The following is an 18,322-nucleotide window of genomic DNA, read 5'->3' as shown; positions in this document are numbered from 1 at the left end:
ATTCAAACCAAATTTGTCTTTGTCTCGGAACACAGTTATGGAGATAGGCAAAGGAATGAAACATAAATCGGTAATTCGAGGTAGTAAATAGAAAACAGGAAATAAAGAAATGATAAATTCAAACAGCTAAATAGCAGGCCAAGAATGATAAAACTATGTAACTGATCAACAGTTAGATAGTCAAAGAGGAAATGACATTCAGAAATTGACAGACAAACTGCATGGCTCACAAGTGTGGTAGACTTGCAAAAACGCTGTATAAATTAAACAGACTTAAAGTAATAGGAAGTCTTAAAGAGGTGTGCAGATAAAAAAAATCTCATGACAGAAAGTGCAAGACAAAAAAAAGAGACAAAGGGTGAATGAGTGAGACACAAGCAACAATAATGCCAAGGAGAGAACAAAGTACACAAATTTATCTTTTCATCCTTGAGATTATTTTCTGTATTTGTAAACTTCAATAGCAGCACGGCAGCACTGCGGTTAGCACAATGCTTCGCAGCTCCAGGTTCGATTCCCGGCTTGGGTCACTGTACGGAGTCTGCACATTCTCCCGGTGTCTGCTTCGGTTTCCTCCGGGTAATCCGGTGGACTGGCTAAGCTAAAATTGCCCTTAGTGTCCAAAAAAAGGTTAGATGTGGTAGCGGGGAGAGGGTGGAGATGTGGGCTTAGGTAGGGTGCTCTTTCCAAGGGCCGATGCAGACTCGATGGGCTGAATGGCCTCTTTCTGCACTGTAAATTCTATGATCTATGAAATATTTTAACAAGTGATGGATCTTTTAATGGGATTACTACCAAAAACTCTAGACAAATTTAAGTTTGTCTCAATGTCTCTTCACTACCGGTTTCTCATTCCCATCCTTGACAAAAATTGTCAAACAATTGATATCAAGCAGGATACCATTAACACTTTGGCACTAAGATCGAAGACACAAAATTAGCATTCTTAGTATATGAAGAGTTTAATGGATAATAATGGAAGTAAAATTTAAAACTTTGTCAGCATAAAATTTCTTAAGAAAGGGCCAAAAACACACGTGGAGTACAGTATGTAGAGACCACATGCAAGGATCTGAAGGGAGAAACAAAAGAGGATTTTCCAGCATACAGAGCAAAGATAGACATGTCTTTCATCTCCCCCCCTCCTCCCCCAAACACCCCCCCCCAACCTCCCCATGGCATTAACAGCAGCAAAACAAACATGCAATATTAATTTTAAGCTGGAAGATGCTCTCTGACTGCTAGTTAGATTGCTGATCACATTTTGCGATTACATTTTATGAAAAAGTGCCTTTCAGACCAAAATGTATTAACTATGACTGATGCTGGAAAGACACATGATAAAGTACATGCTTGAACAGCTCTGGAAACACGCATTAAAAATTTTGCAATATAAAAAAGACTAGAATATTTCATCTGAAATATCAGTAGCCACACATTTTGGATGCGATTTTACAGCTGCGTTGCGCTTGAGCAGGATCTCAGGAGAGGCCAAAATGAAGAACCATGCCTGGCGCTGCTCTTTTTGCGATCTAATGCTCCCGTTGCCAAAATCAGGATCCCACTGTGGTGTAGTGAGAAACCAATAATCACCATTTAAGGCCAATCTCCATACAACAAAAATAAATGACCCCCTATTTAACGGCCTCCTCAGCAAGTGGTCACGCGGGTGCCAATTAGTACCCCTTCTTAAAAACGTGAAGCTGGCAGAATGGCTGCTGCGGGGATCCGAGGAAGTGAGTAGCCATCTTTGCTGCCAGGCAATGAGCTCAGGGGCACAGAGGTTGCTGGTGGTGAGGGTTGGGGGGTCTCGTGTGCACCCATTATGGGGGCAACCTCAGCCCCTGCCTCTCTGTCTGTCCCACCGACCACCCATAACTCCAACTGACCGTGGACGCCTCCAGCTGCACTGAAGGCTAGTGCTAACAGGGCATTGGCAATCACAGTTAAGTGAACACTTCACAGGTCCCAACTGGATTCCCGTGGGTAGGCGTGCCATGTAGGATGTAGGAGTTATTGGCGGGCATCACAATCAGAACGTGATGTCTGGACACGGTGCCTGAACACTGCAGGAAGCAACACCACAGACACAGCAGCCAACAACCGAACACCAAGGAGCTGGGGCCCTGCACTGGGGACATTTCCGCGACCAGATGGTGGGTGTGCGCACCAGGGAGGGGACTAGCACCCAGTCCAGGTAACATTACGTGCGGGTGTCTGGTGTACAGGATGTGGCCGGAGGTGCATGGTCAGGGTGTGTTGGATGGCAGGGGACGTGGTGAGCAATGATGTCCCGGGGTGGAAGACACCACTATTTGTCAGCCTCTCGCCCTCTCGAATTCTTTGTAGATATTACACAGGATTGATGCCATCTTGGACCCCTTGGAAGTTGCCTTTGCAGTGCTGCTGGCAGGCCAAGCGGCTAGTTGCCAGAGAAGGCGGCTGCAGCAGCGTTGGCAGAGACTCGAGGTGGCGGCCCATGTGTAGGGCCCCGTTCCATACCCTGAGGACCTGGCTGCCCATCAGGCCACTGGTGACCCAGAGGTGAGGCCAGCGATGGCCCAAGGTGTACAGGCGTCGCTAATGATGGACAGTGTGTGCCAGAGGAGGCTCTGCCTCAACAAGAGTCAGTGCAGCACATGTGCCATGTGGAAGAAGAGATTAGCTGCTCCTGGTGGCCATCAGGATCATCGCAGCCCCGAACCTTTATACCTCAGCATCATTACAGAGCTCCAGCGGGGGCTTCTGTGGTATCTCACAGGTGCATCCGTGGACTATATAAACTTTGCCATGGACCAGGCCCAACAAGGTGCTCGGGCAGCAGGATTCTCCACCATCGCCGGAATGCTCCAGGTCCAGGGGGTAATAAATGGCACACATGACGCTTTGCGTGCACCAGGCCATCTTGGAGTGCCCGACATTAACAGGAAGGGGTTCCACTCCCTGAACGTCCGGCTTGGGTGCGTCCACCACATGAACATCATGCACATGTGTGCACGCTTCCCACGGAGTGTACATGATAGCTACATCCTGGGGCAGTCGAACATACCCGGCCTCTTAGAGGACCACCCCAGGATGGCCGGTCGGCTCTTGGGGGATAAGGGGTACCCGCTGATGACCTGGTTAATGACGCTAGCACAGAGGTCGGATGCAGAGAACTGATACAACGAGGCCCATGCGGCCACCCGGGCTGACATTGAGCGGTGCATCGGACTGCTCAAAATGTGGTTCTGAAACCTCGGCCACTCTGGTGGTGCACTGCAGTACACCTCCCAGAGGGTCGCCCGCTTTCTGCTGTGCCCTCCACAACCTGGCACAGCAGTGGGGCGACATGCTAGAGGTGGAGGAGGAAGAGCATGCGGCCACCTCAGACGAGGCGGCGCCAGGCCAGCCCTGGGAGGACCCGCAGGACCAGCTGGAGGATGGAGGGCAGGCGAGGAACCAGCAAGCCCGGAGAAGCAGGGAGGCCCTCACCCTCTTCATATAGGATGTGGCTTCATTGGTCATCTCCCCCGTCGCCCCACCGTCGCCCCTCCCCCCCTCCCCCGCCCCCTCACCCCCCCCCCACCCCCTCACCCCCCCCCCCTCCCCCACCCCCTCACCCCCCCCTCCCCCACCCCCTCCCCCACCCCCTCACCCCCCCCTCCCCCACCCCCTCACCCCCCCCTCCCCCACCCCCTCACCCCCCCCTCCCCCACCCCCTCACCCCCCCCCCTCCCCCACCCCCTCACCCCCCCCCCTCCCCCTCCCCCACCCCCTCACCCCCCTCTCCCCCAACCACCCTGTTCCACCCTCCCAGGGTCTGTGTAACATCACTCCAGGGTGATGGAACTGTGTTGGCGCTGTCAACGGGTCACTGTTGAAGGCAGGGGGGGTGATGAAAATTCTGAGAGCCGAGCGCTGATGCTCAATTTATTTCATCGTCTGACTCCTGCCTGTCTGCAGTGCTTGCTCACACCCATCACCTGTACGCAGTGCGCCGGGGTGAGAGGGGGGTTGGTGGTTGACCGCATTGCAGAAGAAAGTGTCAGATACATCATATTTCACGGATGCAGCGTTTTTTAATGCTGTACTTATGTGTCCCCAAGTCCCTGATGCTGCTGCCCCACATTCCCCACTCCTCCCAAGTCCTCCCATACCCCTCCCTCCACCCTCCGCCCCTGTGCCCCCCTCAGCGATCCTCAACCTGCTTAGCCTTATGTGCTCTATCGCTGCCTCTAGGTATGTCCCCACAATGCACATCACTGAGGTGGAGCCAGCTTGCTGCTTACCGCATCCTGTGGCCTTCGATGCCCCTAGCAGGTGTCCCCTTGGGGACCTGGGCCGGAGGACCCCAGCCCACTTGCCGATGTCACATGCACACCCGTGCCATCCTGATCCAGGCGCTGACTCAGAGATGTGCTGTTGTCAGGGGGTGGAACTAGTGGCTGCCGTCACCACTCCATTGGGTGTCTCAGGTTGGCACCAAGCACTCCCTCTACCTGGTCGGTGCCCATAGGGCACTGGGGGTCACCTCGGGATTGAGGGGGTGGGGGGGGGTCCTCTGGATTGAGCCCTGGCACCCTTGCTTCATCTGACTCTACGAGCCCTGGTGGCTCCCCAATGTCTACAGCATGGTGCCAACGCTCTCGGCGATGCTCCTCAGTGACTGGGACATGCTCTGGAGTGCCCGGCTATTCTCATCTGCGACTGGGACATGCTCTGGGCTGCCTTGGCAATGCCCACAGCACCTCATCAAGGTTCAGCTGGGACTGGGACACATCCTCCAGAGAGTCGGATATGCTGTCAAGGCACTCAGCCATGGCCGTCTGACTGAGCTATGCCTTGGACACCTCCACTCATGCTCCTGATGTTGTGCACCAGGCTCTCCATTGCGGTCGCCACCCTAGCAGTGTTTGCCTCTGTGCCACGTACTGCTGCCGTCATGCACCAGGGACTTCTCCACTCGGCTATTGACCTTCTGGAATGTTGCTGACATCCCCCTCTGATTATCAAAGCCTCACCCTATCGACTGCATCAGCTCCGGGTAAACATGGTCCAGAGGCTAAGCTTCTGACTGGATCCCAGCAGACCTCCGAATGCCGTCTCACCTGGGCGTTCATGTCTCCACCTGATGTGCATCAGCAACTGCGAGGTGTTCACCAGAATGTTCCCCAGAAGCCTGACCACTACTGTCACCCACATAGGTGTGTCTCTGTGCTTATGGAGGATGCGGATGACAGCTGTGCCGCAAATACAGTGGTCTCCTCGGAGATGTTCTCATGGGAGGCGAGGGGGGACCAACCCAGATGGGCCGGCACCGTCGGATGGAGATCCTGCAGGAGAATGGAGATTTAGGTCAGTGAGAGGGATGGGTCAGTCTGTATGGCATTAACAACTGACGTGTGACAGGTCAACTGGGTGGGGGTCAGTGGATCCTCACTCTGCCCCATACACCAACCTCTACATCAGTGACCGATCCGTCCTCGGCCACCCCTGCGACCTCCAGGATCCGTCCCTCGCAGGAAGTGAGGTCTCTGGTGTCCAGCACTGCCACCGTCTGGGCCCTCTCCTGTCAGTGGTGGACTAACTTTTCTTGTGGGGACACACAGGAGGCATCATGAGCCTCACTCTTCACTCATCATGGAGGAAGTGGGGGGTGAGGCTGAGGCTGATTGGGGGGGTGGGGGGGGGGGGGGGTGCAAGGGTAGCATGTAGCCCAGTGGAGGTCATTGATCTTCTTAGGGCAGTAAGTGCCGGTCCTCCTGGTGACGCTCCCCGAGCTGACGCTGTTGCCACTCGCTCCCAGGCGGCACTGGCTGCCCTGTAGCTGACCCTCCGAGTCATTCAGGGGAATGGGGCATCCCCGCTCTGCACCCAACCGCGTCCAACATTCTGGCCAGGTTGGCATTCCCGAATCGTGGGGCTGGTCTCCTCTGTGGCATGGCTGCGAGCTGTGCAGGGTTTGCTCTGCTTGATTGGTTTGAGTGCTACTCCCCAGTGTTGGCGGGGAGCTGGCAGGCGCGTCCCACTCAATCAGCCGGCGAGACCATAATTTGCAGCTTGAAGCCGTGGGGCCTCTATGCGGACCAATTAATGTTTGATATCAGTAACGGTTTCGCTGGGTTGAGTGTCGGGAAGCTCGTGGCCGATCCCACACTTAGAAACATTTCCATTAAAGTGCGCCCTTTGTCTTCTAATTCATTATATCAAAGAGAATCATCCTTGCTGTCCATGAGAGAACTTCATTTTCACTTATTTAAATTAACATTATCATCCTAATTGTAGTTGAATTTTGTTTTGAAGTCAGAAATCTAACTGCAACTGCAATTTGTGGCTTGTGGATTTGCGAACACTTAACACCAGCAATTTCTGACTGGAGATGCGCAGGGCAATTTTAAATACTGCATAATGGCAATTAGAATCAGAGAAACCAAAAAATTTGTCCTCGGCTAGAGTTGGACTGTACGACAAGTCCAAAACTGGTCCTTTTAAGAGTGGTGACACCAGAATTGTACCCGACAGCCCCACTTGCAAATATGCATTCCGACCAAGATCAAACGGCACAGGCATATAACCACATATATGTAGAGTTCTGCTCCAGCTAGTCATTTTTCAAATGACTTGAAAGTGCCAGTGAGTGTCCACACATACATAATATATGATAGAAAACTCTACTCACACAAAAATTGGTGGTGTGGTAGATGGTGAGGAGGAAAGTCTTGGATTACAGGACGATATAGACGGGCTGGACAAAAGGGCAGAACAGTGGAAAATGGAATTTAACCCGGAAAAGTGTGAGGTGATGCATTTTGGGAGGACTAACAGTGAAGAGAATACACAATGAACGGTAGGATGCTAAGAAGTACAGAGGGAGCTTGGGGTGCATGTCCGAAGATTCCCGAAGGCAGCAGGACAGGTAGATAAGGTGGTTCAGAAAGCATATGGGATACTAGCCTTTATTAGCAGAGGCATTGAATATAAGAACAGAGGTTATTATGGAGCAGTATTAAACGCCCGTTAGGCCACAGCTACCTGGGCTGGAGTGCTTCAGCTATGAAGAGATGCTGGTTAGAATCGTAGAATTCCTACAGTGCAGGAGGTGGTCATTCGACCTATCCAGTCTGCAACTTCCCACTGAAAGAGCACCCTACCGAGGTCCCAGCCGCCGCCCTATCCCCATAACCCTGTAATTCCAAAGATGTGCAGGTTAGGTAATCCCACGTAACCCTGTGGACACTAAGGGGCAATTTAGCATGGCCAATCCACCTAACCTGCACATCTTTGGACTATCGATGGAACCCAGAGCACCCAGCGGAAACCCACGCAGACACAGGGAGAATGTGCAAACTCCACAGAGACAGTTACCCAAGGCCGGAATTGAACCCAGGTCGCTGGTGTTGTGAGGCACCAGTGCTAAGCACTGTGTCACCATCACTGGGGTGGCTTTCCTTAAGAGGAGAGAAGGCTGAGGAGGGAACCTCATTTAAATTATGAGGGACAAAGATAGGAAGAAACCTTTCCCCTTCATAGAAGGGAGGGGGGGCATTTGAGAAAAAACCTTTTCACCCAGAGGGTGTTAGAAATCTGGAACCCACGACAGGGTGGTAGATGCGGGAACCCTCACAACATTTATGAAGCATTTAGGTGCGGCATGGTAGCTCAGGTTCGATCCCAGCCCTGTGTCACTGTCCTAGTGGAGTTTGCACATTCTCCCCTGTCTGTATGTGTTTCACCCCCACATATCTCAGCGTATCTCAACTACCAGTAGCTGCAAAGTCCACATCAGATCATTAAAGAGTAATGTATTAAAGAGTAATGTACTATCATCTAACCATGTTGAATGAAGAAAAAAATAAGAATTCATTCTCGATACTACCAAAGATTAGTAGAATGAGAGGACTGAATTAAATGGTGCACCCGGATTTCCTGCCCCTACATCCTCCCTCCAACCTGGATAAAAGATCAGCCTGGGGTGGAAACATTGCCTGTTCTACAGTCATTTGGCTGAAAGTGGCATTTAAGCCCCTCAAGAACAGGAACTTCCACCTCAGAGCTGCCATCCAATCAGAGGCCACCCTGCAGGTTCATCTCGGGTGCCAAGCTGGCAGGCCCTGACAAGGAGGGTGAGGGGACTGGGGTTTTTGAGTAAAACCTTGACTGGTAGCACTCTGGTAGGCACAGGGGACCTGATAAGGAAGAACCTGCCCCATCCACCATCAGCCCATCCAGGAAAACCTAGTTGGACCGCCACTTGGCATGGGCCTTTCCTGCTGTTAGTACAATGCTGGCAGACACGGGCTGAGATAATTAGTTGCCCACTTAAGCACCTCGATTGGCCAACTGGCCTGACACCACCTCGACCACTGGTGTAATTGCAGTGGGGCTGGGCAGATAGGTGATAAGAGGGCGGCCCATTGGATTTAACGTGCCTCTCTGACTTTAAACATATTGACAGGAGAGAGTAAGTCGAGCCCAAAATCTGCACCAAATATTCTCTACAACCATCGGTTGAAGATGCTGCAATTTTGCTAATTAGAATTAACACAGAAAATCAATTAAACATCCATAGCACTACATACAGTCTATATCTTTTCCAATGGCTGAAAGTAGGAAGCTCAAACTTGGGAACGGAAGCAAATAATTCATAGGGTAGTCCCACATGCCACAGATAGAAATATTAGCTCACTTTCCAATGGATCAATATTTGACAAGGCTTCTAGCAGAAACTCCATTCTGGCATTAAATTTGGATGCTTACACCACTAACTCAACTTTGAGGGTTGCTTTCACTAAATGTCCTGAATAAGGAGCACATTAGTAGATGCTACCTTTTAGCTTTGACCACAATTACATCAATACGGAAATATAACCCAGCAGGTTTGTGACCATTCCATAGCAGAATCACACATCCCTTCCAATGAACATGGCTAGAGTACTTATGTAAACCTTTATTTCTCATCATCAATGATGGTTTACAATAGCCCTCACCATAAACAATGGCAATTGCCTCACATTACTATTGTAATAGGCAAATAGCTGGCTTGTAATGCAGAACAATGCCAGCAGCGCGGGTTCAATTCCCCTACCGGCCTCCCCGAACAGGCGCCGGAATGTGGCAACTAGGGGCTTTTCACAGTAACTTCATTGAAGACTACTTGTGACAATAAGCGATTATTATTAGCTAGCTGTTCGAAACCTGTAATTTCATTAATATGGAAGTGATCTATGAATTTCTCCAACTATCAGACTTTCATTCCGCATTTTTTTTTAAAGCGTAAAACAGATTGTGCCGAGTTACACACTTGAAAGGTAGGGAGGCCTCCAGTCAAAGTGAAACACCTGATGACTAATTGGGCAGTATGCTCCATTTAAAAAATGTTATAGTTCCTGCAATACTAACAGCAGTTACACAGCACCACCAGCACAAATGCAAAATCCACAAATAAATGAGGGTACAAGTAGATTTTAAAACTTGGGCCAGGACTTCCCAGTCCAGCCCACGGCAGCAATCACTGAGGGCTCAGAAAAAGCCCAGCCTTGGTCTCCATCACCTAATGATATAACATTTATGCATGCGCATTCTTTTAACATTTGAACTGCTTACTGAGTTATTTACTTGACCTTATCTCAGCTGGATGTATTGATGGAGGAAGAGGAAGGATTTTGTTAATGATATATCCATCTTCAAATATTAGTCTATTTACTTGTATATTTGGATACACTAAGGTAACTATTTTACTTTTTTTTTTTTAATTTGTACAATTGATCCAAGTAAACAATGAACAGTGATTTCTCATTTATGAAAATAGCAATCAATACATCAAACTAAGGATGAAGAGGTAATTTGGTCTACCTAGCTCATGCTTAGATAGGAATGGAAATTCCACCCCCCTGCCCTCATAACAACTTAATTGCATCCTGTTTGACTTTAGTTTTTCTTACACATCGCAACTGTTCATCAGTGTGTCTATGGATCAGGATCATAAGGTGCATTGGTCACTCACATTTACCAAGTACAGTCACAAAACAATTAAACAATATAACAATTCAGGTCTTACGGTTAAATTCATCCACCAACCCTCCCCACAACAAGATGCTGCTGCCTTAGGAAGTAGGTCACAGATACAACATGATCAAGCTGAATGGCAGAGCATGCTTGAGGAGCTAAACGGCCTAGTCCTGTGTCCCACTTCTAAGTACTCAGCTTCCTGCAGGAAATAATATAAAGCGGTACAGTCTTTTATAGTCAGGTTCTATTCATTTAAATCATCCTTTCAGATTCATTTCATCCTGCTCCAATGATTTTCATTTATTTTGTTAATCTGGAAACCATCAAAAGACACTGTACATTTACAATCTTGACAACATAACCAAATAATCTGAAGTGCCCAAAATACTTTCAGAATCCATCTATGGTTTAAATGCAATCTACAATAAACCATACCGAACACTTTACAATATTTTACAACTAATGCAGTAGTAGCACAATTATAATTATTTCATAATCTGTTTTTATTTTTGTCTAATCTTAATTTGTGATACAAAACAGTCACTTTGAAAGTCTGATATAAGTGAGTGAAGCTTAAGTAGTTTATCAAATCATGTGAAGATATAAATTCATTGTTTTGTGTCATGTGGGGACATCCCATGTAGAAAATCAAAATAGTGACTGGAAGAAAGTTTAGAAATGTGGGAGACAATAGGACTCGAACAAATACCAGTCATTTGTAGGTGGCCATTTAAAACAAGATATTAGCAAATTTACGTTCATTACTTAGGAAGGAAAAAGATGGAGTTTCTGATATATTACTGAGGAAAATAGATACATTGAAGAGCACATCCACAGATCCCTGAAGGTAGCAGGACAAGTCGATAAGATGGTTAAAAAGGCCTATGGGATGCTTTCCTTTATTAGCCAAGGCACAGAATATTAGAGCAGAGAGGTTTGCTCGATATGTATAGAAAATATTAGTTTGGCCACAACTTGAGTGCTGTGTGGTGCTCCGGTCACCTTATGACAAAGGATGTAATTGCAATACTGAGGGGAAGAAGAGGTTTATGAGAGTGTTGCCCGAACTGGAAAAACGCAGCAATGAGGAAAGATTGGATCAGCTGGGGATTTTTCCCTTGGAACAGAGGAGGCTATGGGGATATTTAATTGAGGTGTACCAGGCTGGGAAGGGCCTGGAGGGAATGGATGGGAAAGACTATTTTCCATAGCTGAGGGGTCTGTCACTATGGGACATATAAAAAGTGATTGGATTAGAGGGGAGATGAAAAAAACATTTTCATCCAGAGGGTGGTAGGGGTCCACTGCCTAAATTCACTGCCTAAAAGGGCAGTAGAGGCAGTGACTCTCAACTCATTTAAAAGATGTCTGTACATGCACCCAAAGTCCTGCAACTTCCAGGGAGGGATATGGACCAGGTGCTGGAAAATGTGATTACGTTGGAGGGCTTGTTATTCGGCTGGCAAACACACAATTGGCAAAGTGGCTTTCTTCTGTGCCTTGATTTTTTTTCTACATTTAAAAAATATTTGAGAAGGACGAATTTGAAGGGATGTGGGGAGAGGGCGGGTGAATGTCAGCATGGGAGCTGCTCCTTAGGAGAGACAGCACAGACAAGATGGACCGAATGGCTGCCTTCTGCACTGTAATGATTCTACGATTCTATAATTTGTGGTGCTAATAGCATGAGATCATCAGGTTTTGGCTTGTTATCAAAGATTAGATCATGATGGAATGCCATCTAGTGGCAATACACACACGACTGCCAGTTAATTGTGTACTTCAAGTATTTTCCATTTTGTTTGGTTTCAGCATTTTCAGTTTCTTTTCTTTACCCTGCAATAAAAACAATTAAGAAAGAGCACCCGGCTAAAGTGTATCAGAACTAACAATAGGTTTTAGGGGCAATCTAACAATGGGCTGCAGTGGTTCAAGAAGGCAGTTCACCACTGCTACCAAGGGCGATCAGGAATGGACAATAAATGCTGGCCTAGCCAGTGACACCTACATCCCTTGAATATATAAACAAATTTGCACACCTCCTTCTGTCATAGTTAGTTTCAGTCTCAAGCAAATATCTTGGAGCCGGAACTTAAAAATGCAGAATTTTCAGAATTGCCATGCATTGCCTAAAAATTAGAAAAGTTGTACCTGTATAAATTGGAAGAAATGTATTTATGCAACGTGTGGTGATAACAAAGGAATAATGTTTGCTGGATCATGCCGGAAATAAAGGTTCTAAATTGGGGAGGGCTGATTTTAATAGGATGAGACAAAATTTGGCCAAAGTGGACTGGAGCAACCACTTGTAGGAAAATCCACATCAGAGCAGTGGGAGTCATTCAAAAGAGAGAGTGTACAAAGTAATCATGTTCCTGTAAAGGTAAAGGGTTGGACCAAAATGTCCAAAGAACTCTAGATGTCAAGGGAAATACAGGATTGGATCAGGAAAAAAAAATCAGATTAGCACTGAGTGGGAGGGTTTAGCGGGCTAAAAGTGGATAAATCCCCAGGCCCAGATGAGATGCATCCTAGACTGCTGTGTGAGTCAAGGGAGGAGATCGCAGGTGCTCTGACATTAATTTTCAAATCCTTTTTGGCCACAGGCGAGGAGCCAGAGGACATCTAATGTGGTATCATTATTCAAGAAAGGAAGTAGGGAAGAACCAGGTAATTTCAGGCCAGTGAGTCTAACATCAATGATAGCGAAATATTGGAAAACATTCTGTGGGACAGAATTAATCTCCATTTGAAGAGGCAAGGATTAATCAATCATAGTCAGCATGGTTCTGTCAAGGAGACATCATGTCTAACAAATTTGATTTAATTATTCGAGGAGATGATCAGGTGTGTAGCTGAGGGCAGTGTATTTGATGTCATCTACATGAACTTCAGTAAGGCTTTTGAGAAGATCCTGCATGGGAGATTGATCAAGAAGCTAAGAACCCATAGGATCCAGGGCAATTTGGATCCAAAATTGTCTTAGTGGCAGGAGGCAGACAGTGTTAGTTGAAGGTTGATTTTGTGACTGAAGGCCTGTGTCCAATGGTGCACCACACGGATTGAGGCTGGGTCCCTTGCAGTTTGCAGTGTACATTGATGTACAGACGGGAATGGGTGGTATGACCAGTAAGTTCACAGATGACACAAAAATTAGTGGTGTGGTAAATAGTGAGGAGGAAAGCCTTAGATTACAGGACAATATAGACGGGCTGGTCAAATGGGCAGAACAGTGGCAAATGGAATTTAACCCTGAAAAGTATGAGGTGATGCATTTTGGGCAGAACTAACAAGGCAAGGGAACACACAATGAACGGTAGGATACTAGGAAGTACAGAGGACCAGAGGGACCTTGGTGTGCATGTCCATATGTCCCTGAAGACATCAGGACGGGTAGATAAGGCGATTAAGAAGGCATATGTGATATTTGCCTTTGTTAGCCGAGGCATAGAAGAGAGAGCAGGGAGATTATGACGGAACTGCATAAAACACTCGTTGGGCCAGAGCTAGAGTAGTGTGTGGAGTCTGGTGGTCATACAATAGGAAGGACGTGATTGCACTCGACAGCCCCAGGTCACTGTCCGTGTGGAGTTTGCACATTCTCCCCGTGTCTGCATGGGTCTCACCCCCACAACCCAAAAAATGTGCAGGGTAGGTGAATTGGTCACGCTAAATTGCCCTTTAATTGGAAAAAATTATTGGTTACTCTAAATTTTAAAAATAAAATAAAAGAACGGGTGCAGAGGAGATTGTAAACAATGTTGCCTGGTCTGGGCATTTCAGCTGTGAAGAGAGGTTGGTTAGGCTGATGTTGTTCTCCTGAGATCAGAGAAGGCGGAGGTGGGACCTGATTGAGGTGTACAAAATTATGAAGGACATAGATACGGTAGATAGGAAGAAACAGTTCCCCTCAGTTGAGGGATCAATAACCAGTGGACATAGATTTAAGGTAAGGGGCAGGAGATTTAAAGGGGATTTGAGGGAAAAATCTTTTCATCCGGAGGGTGGTGGGAATCTGGAACGCACTGCCTGAAAGGGTGGTAGAGGCAGGAACCCTCACATTTTAAGAAACATTTAGATGAGCACTTGAAATGCCATAGCTTACAAGGCTACGGACCAAGAGCTGGAAAATGGGATTAGAATAGATTGGTGTTAGTTGGACTGCGCAGACACGATGAGCCGAAGGGCCTCTCTCTGTGCTGCAAAACTCTCATGACTATTAGCATGACAAATATCACTAAAGTTAGAAAATGCAGAAACGTTCCCTCTTTCGCTTTAGAAAGGTACTGTGTGTTTTGCTTCAGGTGGCAAGAAATAACTTAGCAGCATGGGGGAAAGTGAAAAATATATCACAAAAATTAATTTAAAAGTGCTCCCACATAAATTAAAGGAACAAAGCTGAATTTAATGTAAACCTAATTCAATTACTCACTCACTAAGAAGCACATATCTCTTAAGGCACTTGAGTAGATCTGTGCTGCCGCCATGATGGAAATGAAGAGCTGGCAGAAAGGTATCATCCCAAAGACAAAACACCATGTACGACCAGCCCATGCCTTCTGTATTTTTTTTGATGGATTTCAGGTCAGTCAGGCTGAAGGAGAATGTCCATTTACTTCTCTTACTCATAGTATATGTTGATTCATCTGAAAAAGTTAAGTAGAACACAGAAAAGTAACTCCTAACTTAAAATGTATCCAAGTATCACAAGGTATTCTTAAACCTTAAAAAAAAAACAATTTCATGGGCAGCACGGTGGTGCAGTGGGTTCGCCCTGCTGCCTCACGGCGCCGAGGTCTCAGATTCGATCCCGGCTCTGGGTCACTGTGTGGAGTTTGCACATTCTCCCCGTGTTTGCATGGGTTTCGCCCCAGAACCCAAAGATGCGCAGGCTAGATGGATTGGCCTGGCCACGCTAAATTGCCCCTTAATTGGAAAAAATGAATTGGGTACTCTAAATTATTAAAAGAAAAAAAACAACAATTTCATTACTTACGGTTTGAAAAACAATCACAAAGGTCAATGTGACGGCCAGAACCAATTCTTTCTAGCTGTTTTATTCCAAGTCCAGGAGACATTATATTTTTATTATATGTGTATTATTCAAGAATAGTCTCTGGAAGTTAGCTCCAAAATATATATAATGAATTACCAATAGCATTCTATTTATTAACATGTTTATCCCATACGAAGGTCACCAAAATTTTGAGAAGTGCCTTTGAAGTAATTCTGCAGTTATTGCTTCCCATCATTTTGGCACAGAGCCATGAATGAAAAAACATTGCCCATATTTAGCAACTATAATGACAGTCAAACTGTTAGTGTTCGCCATCATTCTAAACGTGAAACTGACAGCAACTTCTGCTTTCCACACATGTGCAAATTTGGAAATACAGAGTTCCAAAAGTGATTCTCCACTCCACCAAAGGATGTATTTTAAAAGTCCCCAAGGTAAAAATCACTAGACCTCACTTCAATTAATGTGAACTTCCACTTTTCATGCTCTAACTTCACTGTAAAAATCCCCTAGAAAGTTACGTCTTGATGAATGAGGCATTACTGGCTTTTTAAACAGCTTGCCAAGTCATAATTCTTGTCAAACAAGCTCTCTGACGCTAAAAACTACTTTTATTTATTTGTACAATGGCAAAATTAGGCATTATGGTAACAATTCCATTGATTTAATATAATTTTAAAAATTAAGTTTGTTGCTATTTCTGCTTCTAGCTTAATCTCATGCAAATTTTTCAAACTGTGTTTAATTTTCTGTAAATTAATTAAAAGTTGACCAACTTGTCTATGTCCCTTTGAAGTTCTACACTATCCTCCTCCCAGTTCACAATGCTGCCAAGTTTTGTATCATACACAAAATTTGAAATTGTGTCCTGTACACCATGGTATCGATCATGAATATACATCAGGAAAAACAAGAGTCCCAACATTGAGCCCTGGGGAATTCCACTACAAACCTTCCCCCAGCACTGAAAAGATCCATTAACCACTACCCTCTGCTTCCTGTTGCTCAGCCATGTTGCTACTGTCCCTTTTATTCTGTGAGCTATAACTTGCTCACAAGCCTAGTGCGTTAGGGGAGGTGGTGGTATTGCTAGTAATCCAGAGACCCAGGATAATGATTTGGGGGACCCGGTTTCAAATCCAACCATGGCAGAAGATGGAATTTGAATTCAATAAAAAAAAGTCTGGAATTAAAAGTATAATGATGACCATGAAACCATTGGTTGATTGTTATTTAAACCCCATCGAGTTCACTAATGTCCTTTAGGGAAGGAAATCTGCCATCCATACCTGGTCTAGTCTACATGGGACTCAAAATCCACAATAATGTAATCAACTCTGAAATGGCCTTAGCTGTACCAAACAGCTAAAAAAGTCTAAAAGGAGCGAAACTGGACAGTAAACTCAGCCCTATCAACCCTGCAAAGTCCTCCTTACTAACATCTAGAGGCTTGTATCAAAATTGGGAGAACTGTCTCACAGGCTAGTCAAGCAACAGCCTGACAGTCATACTTACGGAATCATACTGAACAGATAATATCCTGGACACCACCATCACTGGGTACGTCCTGTCCCGCCAACTGGAGAGATCCAGCAGAGGTGAAGGCACAGTGGTATACTGTCAGGAAGGAGTTTCCCTGGAAGTCTTTAACATTTACTTCGGACCCCATGAACTCTCACGGCATTGGGTCAAACACGGACAAGAAAGCCTCCTGTTGATTACCATGTACAGCCACGCAGCTGATAAATTAGTACTCCTCCATGCTGAACACCACTTGGAGGAAGCACTGAGGGTGGCAAAGCTGCAGAACATAGTTCAAGTGTGAGACTTCAATGTCCAATACAAAGATGTGGAGATGCCGGCGTTGGACTGGAGTGAGCACAGTAAGAAGTCTTACAACACCAGGTTAAAGTCCAATAGGTTTGTTTCAAACACCAGCTTTCGGAGCACTGCTCCTTCCTCAGGTGAATGAAGAGGTATGTTCCAGAAACATATATATATATATATATATATATATATAGACAAATTCAAATATGCAAGACAATGCTTAGAATGCGAGCATTTGCAGTTAATTAAGTGTTTACATATCCAGCGATAGGGGTAACTCATGCCAGGATTTGGATAACCAAAAAGAGGGAAAAATAGACTCGACCCCATCCACACCAATCTACCTGCCACTGATCAATCTGGCATGACTGGATCCATGAAGAGTCATTGAAGAAGCATTAAAGGCCTCAAATAGCTCAATAAACCATTCATGCCAACATGTTTGTACTGTCATTACTTCATTTCTAATTGCATACACTTAATTTTTTCTCTTCGTGTCTTTTAGATTTAAAAATCTCCCTACAACAAGTACCATTCCTCAGCTTAGTCCTACACACCTACCAAACTCCATGGCAAAGACGTAGGGAGTAACTTTTGCCTTCATTATTGTTAAAAGTACATGGCGTCCACTGAACACTGACCGTTTACAGCAGAGCAAAAGAGCATGACTTTACGGTCTAAAGTATAGGCACAAACTAATCTTAAATCTCATCGGCATAAATTGCTACATGACAGAATATTTTTTTGTCAATTCCATTTAATTTGATTAATTACTTAATTGTTGTATTTGGCTAGTGCTGCAGTTTATGCCATCAACTTAAAAAAAAAATTATTCCAATTGGATAAAACCAGCATTGTCCAACACAGACTAAGAATATACCCTTTCAATAGCATTAAAAATACTACTCATAGAAACATTGAAAATAGGAGTAGGCCATTCGGCCCTTCGAGCTTGCTCCATCATTCATTATGAACATGGCTGATCATCCAACTCAGTGACCTGTTCCCGCCTTGCCCCCCATATCCTTTGATCCCTTTCGGCCAAGAGCCAATTATAACTCTTCTTGAAAACATATAATGTTTTGGCCTCAATTACTTTCTGTGGTAGTGAATTCCACAGGTTCACTACTGTCTGGGTGAAGAAAATTCTCCTCAACTCAGTCCTAAATGGTCTACCCCGTATCCTCAGACTGTGACCCCTGGTTCTGGATTCACCCACCATCAGGAAATTCCTTCTTGGATCTATCCTGTCCAGTGTTAGAATTGTAGAGGTTTCTATGAGACCCCCTCATTCTTCTCAAATCCAGCGAATATAATCCTAACCAACTCGATACTCCTCATGTGTCAGTCCCATCACCCCAGGAATCAGTCTGGTAAACCTTTTCTGCACTTCCTTAAGAGCAAGAACATCCTTCCTCAGATAACGAGACCAAAATTGCACACAATATTCCAAGTGTGGCATCACAAAGGCCCCATATAATTTCAGCA

At 45.8% G+C, this 18,322-nt stretch overlaps 1 protein-coding gene across 2 annotated transcripts in view; it reads right to left on the bottom strand.

Annotated features, from left to right (window-relative positions):
• The window catches only part of tbc1d15 (TBC1 domain family, member 15), a 66,262-nt gene that overhangs the window by 30,949 nt on the left and 16,991 nt on the right, over positions 1-18,322 (bottom strand). For both annotated transcript variants that reach the window (XM_072485113.1, XM_072485114.1), the window contains exon 5: positions 14,423-14,636. In XM_072485113.1, the coding sequence (XP_072341214.1) occupies positions 14,423-14,636 (214 nt within the window). The remainder of the gene's footprint in view (positions 1-14,422; positions 14,637-18,322) is intronic.

The sequence above is a fragment of the Scyliorhinus torazame genome, chromosome 19, assembly GCF_047496885.1.
Source record: "Scyliorhinus torazame isolate Kashiwa2021f chromosome 19, sScyTor2.1, whole genome shotgun sequence".
NCBI lineage: Eukaryota > Metazoa > Chordata > Chondrichthyes > Carcharhiniformes > Scyliorhinidae > Scyliorhinus > Scyliorhinus torazame.
Note: the sequence above shows the minus strand (reverse complement) of the source record. Positions and strands in the feature narration are given on the sequence as shown.